Raw genomic sequence first — 12,750 nt, 5'->3', positions numbered from 1 at the left:
TCCTGGTCCAGATCAATCAATCGCTCTTCATATGACAAGCTGTTCAATCCTGGTGTAGCGATGCGCTACACACAGCTAGAAATAACGACACACAGTCTGTAAGTTGCACTCCAGACTAGTTTATTCAAACTTCACGGCACTGGCTTTTATGCAGCTCCGTTCCCACCCTCTCCAGGGGGAAATGACGTCAGAGGTGCATTACAGAAGTCTCTTCCCGCGCACGGGCTTTCTCCCCTTGCTGGTGAAGAAGGCCCAGCGCCATTTTGGGGTTGGCCTCTCTGCCAACGCGCGTGCCATTTTATGAGCCAGTTCGCCTGCGTAGAAAGTGGGTCGCCACATAACCCCCCCACCCCCAGAACCGGCCATACACCCCCCAGTGTCCACAGTCTGGATCAGTCTCTGTTTGGGTGGCCTGCTTCTGCGCCGCGGTGCCTGAAACTCAACCGGCTGCGCCAAGTCCACATGGGCCGGTTTGAGTCGGTCCACCGTGGAAACCTCCTCTTTCCCCCCAATGTCCAGAAGGTACATGGACCCGTTGTTCCTGGTCATCTTGAACGGCACCTCGTACGGCCACTGTAGCACCCCTTCGTACAAGTACAAACTTACAGTTCTGCAGGTCTTTGGGTACGCAGGTTGGAATCTGTCCGTGCTGTTAAGTCAGTACGGGGGCCAGGTTGCCGAGCCTTTCGCGTAGTCTGTCCAGGACTGCTGCGGGTTTTTCCTCTTGCCCCCTTGGGGCTGGTATGAACTTTCCTGGGATGACCAGGGGCATGCAGTACACCAGCTCGGCCGATGAGGTGTGCAGATCCTCTTTGAGCACTGTGCGGATTCCAAGCAGGACCCAGGGAAGCTCGTCTGCCCAGTTAGGCCCTTTCAGGCAGGCCATGAGAGCCAACTTCAAGTGACAGTGGAAGCGTTCCACTGGTCTGTTCGACTGTGGGTGGTAGGCAATTGTGTGGTGTTGCTGTGTTCCCAACAGGCTGGCCACAGCCGACCACAGGCTGGAGGTGAACTGGGTGCCTCTGTCGGAGGTAATGTGGGCCGGTATCCCAAAGCGTGCTACCCAGGTTGCAATCAGCGTTCGGGCGCAGGAATCAGCAGTGGTGTCGGTGAGCGGGACTGCCTCTGGCCATCTCATGAACTGGTCTACCATAGTTAGGAGGTACCGCGCTCGTCGTGACACTGGCAGGGGCCCCACAATATCCACATGCATGTGGTCGAACCTCCGGTGGGTGGGTTCGAACTGCTGCGGCGGGTCTTTGGTGTGCCGCTACACCTTGGCTGTTTGGCACTGCGCGCACATTTTGGCCCATTCACTGACCTGTTTGCGAAGTCTGTGCCACACGAACTTGCCGGAGACCGTCCAGATGGTTGTCCTGATAGATGGGTGCGCCAAACCGTGTATGGAGTTGAAAACTCGCCGCCGCCAGGCTGCCGGGACGATGGGACAAGGTTGGCTGGTAGCCACGTCACACAGGAGGGTCCTCACCTGGACCTACGAGGAAGACTTGCAGCTGCAAACCTGAGACTGCGGTCCTGTAGTTGGGCATCTCATCGTCTGCCTGCTGCGCCTCTGCCAGTGCTGCATAGTCCACCCCCAGGGACAGGGCCTGGACAGCTGGTCTGGAGAGTGCGTCCACCAAAACGTTGTCCTTTCCCGAGACATACTGGATGTCCATCGTGTACTCGGAGATGTAGGACAGATGTCGCTGCTGGCGGGCCGACCAGGGATTGGACACCTTCATGAACACAAAGGTCAACGGTTTGTGGTCTGTGAACGCAGTAAACGGCCTGCCTTCTAAGAAGAACCTGAAATGCCGGATTGCCAGATATAGTGCCAACAGCTCCCGGTCAAAGGCACTGTACTTGAGTTCGGGTGGCCATAGGTGCCTGCTGAAGAACGCCAGGGGATGCCAGCGCCCCTCGATGAGTTGCTCCAGCACCCCACTGACTGCTGTGTTGGATACATCCACTGTGAGGGCAGTTGGAACGTCCGTTCTGGGGTACACCAGCATCGCAGCGTCTGCCAAGGCTTCCTTGGCTTTAACAAAAGCGGTCACTGCCTCTTTGTCCCAAGTAATGCCCTTGCCTTTACCCGACATCAGGGTGAACAAAGGGCGCATGATACAAGCTGCTGAGGGGAGGAAGCAGTGGTAGAGGTTCACCATACCAACGAACTCCTGCAGGCCTTTGACTGTGTTGGACCAAGTAAAGTGGTAGATCGCGTCTAACTTGGCAGGCAGAGGTGTTGCCCCGTCTTTGGTAATCCTGTGGCCCAAGAAGTCGATAGTGTCGAGTCCGAACTGGCATTTGGCCGGGTTGATTGTGAGGCCGAAATCACTCAGGCAGGAGCAGAGCTGGCGGAGGTGGGGCAATTGCTCCTGACGACTACTGCTGGATATGAGGAAGACGTCCAAATAGATGAACGCAAAGTCCAGATCGCGTCCCACCGCATCCCATTAGCCGCTGGAAAGTCTGTGCAGTATTCTTCAGGCCGAACGGCATTCGGAGGAATTCGAACAGGCCAAACGGGGTGATGAATGCTGTTTTGGGGATGTCTTCAGGGTGTACCGGGATTCGATGGTATCACTGGATGAGGTCTACTTTGGAAAAGATGCTTGTCCCGTGCATCCTATTCCTTTTAAAACACCTGAACCCCAGGACCTGCATCATCCAATCCTGCCCTTCCTCTAACCAAGTTTCAGTAACGGCCACAACATCGTAGTTCCACGTACTAATCCATGCTCTAAGTTCATCCTCCTTGTTCCTAATACTCCTAGCATTGAAATAGACACATTTCAACCCCTTTAACTGGCTACAATTATGGTCTGGCCCCTGCCTGTCCTTCCTCATCAACTCAGAACTCTTAGCATCATGCCCTTGTCCTTCTACCTCAATCCCTGCACTCACATTCTGATTCCCACCCCCCTGGCAAACTAGTTTAAACCCTCCCCACCAGCTCTATCAAACCTGCCCGCCAGGATATTGGTCCCCCTGGGAGTCAAGTGCAACCCGTCCTTTTTGTACAGGTCACAACTGCCCCAAAAGAGGTCCCAATGGTCCAGAAATCTGAATCCCTGCCGCCTGCTCCAATCCCTCAGCCACGCATTTATCCTCCAGCTCATTCTATTCCTATTCTCACTGTCACGTGGTACAGGCAGTAATCCCCAGATTACTACCTTCGAGGTCCTGCTTTTCAACTTCCTTCCTAACTCCCTGGAGTCTTCTTTCAGGACCTCTTCCCTTTTCCTACCTATGTCATTGGTACCAATATGTACCACGACCTCTGGCTGTTCTCCCTCCCACCGCAGGATATCTTGGATGCGATCAGAAACATCCCGGACCCTGGCACCTGGGAGGCAAACTACCATCCGAGTTTCTTTCCTGCGTCCACAGAATCGCCTGTCTGAACCCCTGACTATAGAGTCCCCTATCACTACTGTCTTCCTCTTCCTTTCCCTACCCTTCTGAGCCACAGGGCCAGACTCTGTGTCAGAGGCACGGCCACTGTCGCTTCCCCCAGGTAGGCTGTCCCCCCCCCCAACAGTACTCAAACAGGAGTACTTATTGTCAAGGGGTTCAGCCACAGGGGTACTCTCTAGTACCTGACTCTTCCCCTTCCCCCTCCTGACTGACCCACTTGTCTTTCTCCCGTGGCCCCGGTGTGACCACCTGCTTATAACTCCTCTCTATCACCTCCTCACTCTCCCTGACCAGGCGAAGGTCATCGAGTTCCCTAACACGGTCCCTTAGGAGTTGCATCTCGATGTACCGGATGCAGATGTGGCCGTCTGGGATGCCGGGAGACTCCAGGACCTCCCACATCTGACACCGACCACAGAAAACTGGCCTCACACACACATACTACCTCCTTTTGCAATCAACAGCTGCCTCAACTCATCCCGTTACCGCCGAAGCCCATGGAGCCAAAGCCCTTTCGCTCTGCTGCTTCTCACTCCACTGCCCGCTGGATATGGCTGCCTTTTTTTTTTATTTTTTAATTTTTTTATTAGTTTTTCAAAACATTTTACAAAATTAAAAACCCCAAATCCCAATGAGGAGCATTAATACAGAGCAAGGTTAAGCATACAATAACAATATGCTACAGAGGAAGAGAATTTAACAAAAAAGCACCTACATTAAAGACAAGTGAGCTTAGTGTCCTCCCCAAACCCCACAACACAAGAAAAAAAAACAACAATTCCAGACCAACCACAACACAATATAGAGAGTATAAGTCCGGACAGTCAAACTCCCAGACTGTGAAAACACTTAGCAACAGAGGATAATAATGCCTACTACCAGAAAAAAAAGGGAGCTGAAAGCAAGGGACCGAAAAGAAAAAAAAACCCTAGTCAAGAGGAAGGTTATGAAAGTACTTGATAAAAGGTCCCCAGATCTTATGGAACTTTAAATCCGAATTGAGAACTGAATAATGAATTTTTTCAAGGTCCAAGCAGGCCATAATGTCGTTAAGCCATTGCGCATGAGTGGGCGGGGCAACATCTCTCCATCTAAGGAGGATCAAGCGTCTCGCCAGGAGAGAGGCAAAGGATAGTATTCGGCATTTGGTCGGACCCAGACATAAATCTGTCTCGCCCCAAAAACCTAACAGAGCAATTAAGGGGTTAGGTTCTAGGTGCTGATTCAGAATACCCGATAGTGTAGTGAAGACATCTTTCCAGAATTTCTCCAAGCTGGGACAGAGCCAGTACATATGGATGAGAGAGGCCACGCCCCTCTTGCATTTATCACAGAGCGGACTAATGCCAGGGTAGAATCGAGAGCCTTTTTTAAAACTGTTTGCGCTCAACTGGCTGACGTTACACGCCTGCGCAGTCTGGCTTCTCTTTTCCCCCGAGAACTCAAACTATCTTCCCGCTGGAAATCCTTAGGTGCTCTCCCACTGCCTTCTTGTTCTGAATCAAAGGGCCTGTAGAATTCTATAGGTCTATGATTATCTCCTGACACTGAACTGGTGAAGCCAATGCAGAGGATGCAAGACAGAGATGGGATGTGAGAAAACCTTTTCTTATGATGATTGTAAATTCATTGCATGTAGGGTCTCAGCCAAGATTTGCGTGGAGCAGGAGTGGACGGTGGGATGAGAGGAGTGTTTACTGGACAGTTTCCATAAATTCTGACTCTCTATTCTAGAGAGCTTCCCTCCTCCCTCAAATAACATGCCTGAAATATTCAGAAGGTCACATAGTATCTGTGGAGAAACAGTTTCACTCAGATTAGCACCATCACATCATTGTGGACTTAACAAGTCGTGGTGTTGTCTGAGGCATTGATCAAGTCAAATGCGCCAAATAGACAATAGGTGCAGGAGTAGGCCATTCGGCCCTTCGAATCAGCACTGCCATTCAATGTGATCATGGCTGATCATCCACAATCAGTAACCCGTTCCTGCCTTCTCCCCATATCCCTTGACTCCGCTATCTTTAAGAGCTCTATCTAACTCTTTATAACCATATAACAATTACAGCACGGAAACAGGCCATCTCGGCCCTTCTAGTCCGTGCTGACGCTTACACTCACCTAGTCCCACTGGCCTCCACTCAGCCCATAACCCTCCATTCCTTTCCTGTCCATATACCTATCCAATTTTACTTTAAATGACAGTACCGAACCTGCCTCTACCACTTCTACTGGAAGCTCATTCCACACAGCTATCACTCTCTGAGTAAAGAAACTTTTACCCCCTAACTTTCAAATCATGTCCTCTTGTTTGAACCTCCCCTACTCTCAATGGAAAAAGCCTATCCACGGATAGCTTATTGAGAAAGTAAGGAGGCATGACATTATTCCTAGATCACTCTGTTCTACCGTATTCTTCAATGCCTTACCATTTACCATGTATGTCCTATTTGGATTATTCCTACCAAAATGTAGCACCTCACACTTATCAGCATTAAACTCCATCTGCCATCGTTCATCCCACTCTTCTAACTGACCTAAATCTCTCTGCAAACTTTGAAAACCTACTTCATTATCCACAACGCCACCTACCTTAGTATCATCTGCATACTTACTAATCCAATTTACCACCCCATCATCCAGATCATTAATGTATATGACAAACAACATTGGACCCAGTACAGATCCCTGAGGCATACCACTAGTCACTGGCCTCCAACCTGACAAACAGTTATCCACTACTATTCTCTGGCATCTCCCATCCAGCCACTGTTGAATCCATTTTACTACTTCAATATTAATACCTAATGATTGAACCTTCCTGACTAGCTTTCCATGCGGAACCTTGTCAAAGGCCTTACTGAAGGCCAACATCCACTGATTTACCCTCGTCAACTTTCCTCCTAACTTCTTCAAAAAATTCAATAAGATTTGTCAAACGTGACCTTCCACGCACAAATCCATGCTGACTATTCCTAATCAGACCCTGTCTATCCAGATAATTATATATACCATTCTTTCTTGAAAACATCCAGAAAATTGACCTCCACTGCCTCCTGAGACAGAGCATTCCATAATCCACAACTCTGGGTGAAAAAGTTTTTCCTCAACTCCGTTCTAAATGGCCTACCCCTATTCTTAATCTGTGGCCTCTGGTTCTGGACTCCCTCAACATCGGGAACATGTTTTCTGCCTTTAGCATGTCCAATCCCTTAATAATCATATGTTTCAATCAGATCCCCCCTCATCCTTCTAAATTCCAGTGTATACAAGTCCAGTCGCTCCAATCTTTCAACATATGACAGTCCCGCCATCACGTGAATTAACCTTGTGAACCTACCTTGCACTCCCTCAATAGCAAGAATGTCCTTCCTCAAATTTGGAGACCAAAACTGAACACAATATTCCAGGTGTGGTCTCACCAGGGCCTTGTATAACTGCAGAAGGACCTCTTTGCTCCTATACTCAACTCCCCTTGTTATGAAGGCCAACATGCCATTTGCTTTCTTCACTACCTGCTGTACCTGCATGCTTACTTTCAGTGACTGATGAACAAGGACACCTAGATCTCGTTATATTTCCCCTTTTCCTAACTTGCCTCCATTCAGATAGTAATCTGCCTTCCTGTTCTTGCCACCAAAGTGGATAACCTCACATTTATCCACATTAAACCTTATCTGCCCACTCACCCAACCTGGTCAAGTCACCGTGCATTCTCCTAACATCCTCCTTATATTTCACACCGCCACCCAGCTTTGTGTCATCTGCAAATTTGCTAATGTTACTTTTAATCCCTTCATTTAAATCATTAATGTATATTGTAAATAGCTGCGGTCCCAGCACCGAGCCTTGCGGTACCCCACTAGTCACTGCCTGCCATTCTGAAAAGGACCCATTAATCCCTAATCTGTGTTTCCTGTCTGCCAACCAATTTTTATCCATGTCAGGACCCTACCCCCAATACCATGAGCTCTAATTTTGCCCACTAATCTCCTATGTGGAACCTTATCAGAGGCTTTCTGAAAGTCCAGCTACACTACATCCACTGGCTCTCCCTTGTCCATTTTCATAGTTACATCCTGAAAAAATTCCAGAAGATTAGTCAAGCTTGATTTCCCCTTCATAAATCCATGCTGACTCAGACCAATCCTGTTACTGCTGTCTAAATGTGCCGCTATTTCATTTTTTATGATTGACTCCAGAATCTTCCCCACCACTGATGTCAGGCTAACTGGTCTATAATTCCCTGTTTTCGCTCTCTCCCTCCTTTCTTAAAAAGTGGGATAACGTTAGCTACCCTCCAATGCTCAGGAACTGATCCTGAATCAAGAGAACATTGGAAAATGATTACCAATGTGTCCATGATTTGTAGAGCCACCTCCTTAAGTACCCTGGGATGCAGACCGTCAGGCCCTGGGGATTTATCAGCCTTCAGTCCCATCAGTCTACCCAACACCATTTCCTGCCTAATGTGAATTTCCTTCAGTTCCTCCATTACCCTAGGTCCTCTGGCCATTATTACATCTGGGAGATTGTCTGTGTCTTCCCTAGTGAAGACAGATCCAAAGTACCTGTTCAACTCAACTGCCATTTCCTTGTTCCCCATAATAAAATCACCCTTTTCTGCCTTCAGGGGCTCATCTTTGGTCTTATCTAATTTTTTCCTCTTCATATACCTAAAGAAGCTTTTACTATCCTCCTTTATATTCTTGGCTAGCTTACCTTCGTACCTCGTCTTTTCTCCCCGTATTGCCTTTTTAGTTTTCTTCTATTGCTCTTTAACAGTTTCCCAATCCTCTGGCTTCCCACTCACCTTTGCTGTTATACTTCTCTTTTATTTTTATACTGTCCTTGACTTCCCTTGTCAGCCACAGTCATCCCGTAACCCCCTTAAAATCTTTCTTCCTCTTTGGAATGAACTGATCCTGCACCTTCTGTATTATTACCAGAAATACCACTGTCATCCCTGCTAGGGTGTCCTTCCAGTCAACTTTGGCTAGTTCCTCCCTCATGGCTCCATAGTCCCCTTTGTTCAACTGTAATATTGACACTTCCGATTTTCCCTTCTCCCTCTCAAATTGTAGATTAAAACTAATCATGTTATGGTCACTACCTCCTAATGGCTCCTTTACCTCGAGTTCCCTTATCAAATCCGGTTCATCACACTACACTAGATCCAGAATTGCCTTCTCGCTGGTAGGCTCCAGTACAATCTGCTCCAAGAATCCATCTCAGAGGCACTCCACAAACTCCCTTTCTTGGGGTCCAGTACCAACCTGATTTTCCCAGTCTACCTGCATGTTGAAATCCCCCATTACAACTGTAGCATTACCTTTGCAACATGCTAATTTTAACTCTTGATTCAGCTTGCACCCTATATCCAGGCTACTATTTGGGGGCCTGTGGATAACTCCCATTAGGGTCTTTTTGCCCTTACAATTTCTCAGTTCTATCCATACTGACTCAACATCTTCTAATTCTATGTCACCCCTCGCAAGGGACTGAATTTCATTCCTCACCAACAGAGCCACCCCACCCCCTCTGTCCTTTCAACAGGACGTATACCCCTTGAATATTCATTTCCCAGCTCTGGTCCTCTTGCAGCCATGTCTCTGTTATTCCTACAACATCATACTTGCCAATTTCCAACTGAGCCTCAAGCTCATCCACTTTATTTCTTATACTTCGTGCATTCATATATAATACTTTTAATCCATCACTCCCCTCGCTTCTCACATCCATCCCTATTGCACTTGGCCATACACTCCGATCCCTTCCTGAGCTTTCTGCCCCTTTAATTCTGTCGTCTTTCTTCACTTTTCTTATTCTCACTTTCTCTTTAACTCCATCCTTATATTTCCAGTTTCTCCCCCCCACTTATTAGTTTAAACACACCTGTGTAGCAGTGGCAAGTCTGCTTGCCAGAATGCTGGTCCCCCACCTGTTAAGGTGCAACCCATCTCCTTTGTACAAATCATCCTTACCCCAAAACAGATCTCAGTGGTTTAAGAATATAAAATACTGCTTGCCGCAGCAGCTCCTCAGACACACATTGAAATCCTATATCTCCTTATTCCAGCCCTCACCAGCACTAGACACTGGAAGCAAACCGGAGATAACCACCCTGGAGGTCCTTTTTTTCAGCCTTCTTCCGAGTTCTGTGAAGTCACGCTGCAGAATTTCTTTTCTCTTCTTCCCGACATCATTTGTGCCGACATGCACTACCACTTCTGGCTGTTCACCCTCACCCTTGAGGATGCCCTGCAATCGGTCTGTGACATCCTGGATCCTGGCACCAGGGAGGCAACACACCATCCTTAAATCTTGCCTGTTGCCGCAGAAACCCCTTTCTGTACCTCTCACTATAGAGTCCTCTACTACCAAGGCTCTGCCTGACATCTGTCTCCTCGGTTTTGCTTCAGTGCCAATTTTTGACTCGCAGACCTGTCCGCTTCTCATACTTGTAGTGTCTTCTGATCCAACAGCTTCCAAGAGGGTACAACATCAGTGGTTAGATGTCTATGATTCTAACCCTCATAAATCTGCTCTTGACCTTTGTGCCCACAGGTTCTGGACATTGGAGACAGTCTGAGCATTCCCGATGAATTCACTGAAGAGGAAAGAAAATCAGGAATGTGGTGGAGACAGCTGCTGTCTGGGGCAGTGGCTGGGGCAGTCTCTCGTACTGGTACTGCTCCCCTTGATCGTCTGAAAGTCCTAATGCAGGTAGGCACGTGCAGACAGAGATCTCAAAGGGAGGCTTGTTCTCCCTTTGTTGCCTCACGCACACTTGCAGAGACCAGCACCAAGACTAATGTAAGAATGACCCTACGTTTTCACAGTTCAAGCAGTAAATTAAGTTGTTGTTTTGTAGTATTATGTCACCTCAAAAGGAAACCTGATGCCAGAGAAGCCAGTATTCATGTAGAAACTATGGGGAGGGAATCAGATAACATTCAGGGTGAAGATTGTTCGTTAGAAAAGCCAGAGCTGCAGTAATCTTTAAATTTTCATTTTAATTTAAATACAATCTTACAAAGCACAGGAGCTAACATCCCAGAATTAGGAGATTGCTGTGTCCATTAGATGGATATCTTTCAGCGAATCTGATCAACATTACTGCTCTAATATCACTCCAGTATAGTTGGAATTGTTATCCACCAGAAGAGAAGCAGCTATGGTGATATTCCATAAGTCTAATAGTTCAGTCCTCAGCTAATCGGGGTCTCATTTCACTGGGTTCATTGTCTAACATGTAAATGAAAAGAGAATTGTCAATTCAAGTCAAATTTATTGTCATTTAACTATATACCTGTATACAGCCAAATGAGACAATGTTTCTCTGGTCTAGGGTCTAAAACACAGTACTATACATAACACACAATAACTCAGGAAAGTAAGAATTAAATCTACAAAAGAATTACACATAGATAGGGAAACTAAGAGGGCATAAATTAAATATTGTAGGGTACAGTGCAAATTAGCCTGTGACTCTTCAAATGTGATGTGGCAGGGAGTTCAGAAGCCTGATGGCCTGAGGGAAGAAGCTGTTTCCCATCCTGACCATTCCTGTTGTTATGCATTGGAGTCTCCTGCTTGATGGTATAGAATGTCAAAGAGGATGCTAGATGGATGGAGGGATCTTTGATAATACAGAGGTCCCTGCCCAATGGATGGCAAGGAGACCCCTATGATCCTCTCAGCCATTCTCACAGTCCTTTGTAGGGACTTACTGTCCGATGCTGTGCTGCCCCTATACCAGATGGAGATGCAGCTTGTCTGGATGCTGTCAATTCTACTCTTGTAAAATTCAGCTAAGATGGAAGTGGTGGGGAGGTGGGGAGCCTTATTTTTGTATTGTTTTGCTCTGGTTGAACTGGGAGATCCACTCTATTCTGATGCCTAGATCTGCAGAATTCAAAGCACACCCTAACCTTTACAACAAATCAGATGTGTCCTTGATGAGGTTAAAATTTTCACTATTTCTTGGTACATGTGGGAATGATAAACCAATACCAATCTGGTACCACCGAGGAGTCGAACCTGCCGAATTATTAGACTTCTGTTTTCTGTCAAATAATACACAGCATGTTTATTCATGTAACAAATTTTGAAATGTTTTAATCCAGGTACATGCTTCCAAATCAAATCAGATGAGTGTGTACAGTGGATTTAAGCAGATGTTGAAGGAGGGTGGAGTAATGTCCCTGTGGAGAGGCAACGGTATGAATGTAATAAAGATCGCCCCGGAAACAGCAATCAAGTTCATGGCCTATGAGCAGGTACTGCTTTGTCAGAGTGTGAGTCATAGAGAAACTAAAAGGGCATGCAGCAGGTTGACCTGGAACTTTGCACCAAAATCATCAAAATTACTTTACTTTATTGTCAGCAAACAATTGATACTAGAGCGTATCATCACAGCGATATTTGATTCTGCACTTTGCGCTCCCTAAGTAAAAATCGAAGTAAATATAATAAAAATTTAAATTATAAATCATAATTAGAAAATAGAAAAGAGAAAGTAAGGTAGTACAAGTCAGGTCCGGATATTTGGAAGGTACGGCCCAGATCCGGGTCAGGATCCGTTCAGCAGTCTTATCACAGTTGGAAAGAAGCTGTTCCCAAATCTGGCCGTACGAATCTTCAAGCTCCTGAACCTCCTCCCAGAGGGAAGAGGGACAAAAAGTGTGTTGGCTGGGTGAGTCGTGTCCTTGATTATCCTGGAAGCACTGCTCCGACAGCGTGCGGTGTAAAGTGAGTCCAAGGATGGAAGATTGGTTTGTGTGATGTGCTTGGCTATGTTCACGATCTTCTGCAGTTTCTTCCAGTCTTGGACAGGACAACTTCCATACCAGGTTGTGATGCGCCCTAGAAGAATGCTTTTTATGGTGCATCTATAAAAATTAGTGAGGGTTTTTGGGGACAGGCCAAATTTCTTCAGCTTTCTCAGGAAGTAAAGGAGTTGGTGGGCCTTCTTGGCAGTGGACTCTGCTTGGTTAGACCAAGTCAGGTCATTTGTGATATTCATCCCGAGGAACTTAAAGCTTTTGACCTGTTCCAATGTAGATGGGGTCGTGTGATCCACTACTCCTTCTGAAGTCAACAACCAATTCCTTTGTCTTGCTGATGTTGAGGGATAGGTTATTGTTTTCGCACCATGCCACCAGGTTCTTAATTTCCTGTCTGTACTCAGACTCATCATTACCCAAGATACGGCCTACAATTGTGGTGTCATCAGCAAACTTATATATTGAGTTCAATGGAAACTTGGCTACACAATCATGGGTGTACAGTGAGTACAGCAGGGGGCTGAGTACACAGCCTTTT

The 12,750-nt window shown here is 46.9% G+C and overlaps 1 protein-coding gene across 1 annotated transcript in view; it reads left to right on the top strand.

Moving 5' to 3' along the window:
• The window catches only part of LOC140736659 (mitochondrial adenyl nucleotide antiporter SLC25A24-like), a 78,786-nt gene that overhangs the window by 39,929 nt on the left and 26,107 nt on the right, over window positions 1-12,750 (top strand). Inside the window, exons 5-6 of the mRNA XM_073062467.1 lie at window positions 9,991-10,149; window positions 11,553-11,705. Coding sequence (XP_072918568.1) covers window positions 9,991-10,149; window positions 11,553-11,705 — 312 coding nt within the window. The remainder of the gene's footprint in view (window positions 1-9,990; window positions 10,150-11,552; window positions 11,706-12,750) is intronic.

The sequence above is a fragment of the Hemitrygon akajei genome, chromosome 12 (genome assembly GCF_048418815.1).
Source record: "Hemitrygon akajei chromosome 12, sHemAka1.3, whole genome shotgun sequence".
In the NCBI taxonomy this organism is placed as follows: domain Eukaryota; kingdom Metazoa; phylum Chordata; class Chondrichthyes; order Myliobatiformes; family Dasyatidae; genus Hemitrygon; species Hemitrygon akajei.
This window is presented reverse-complemented; position numbering and strand designations above follow the sequence as displayed.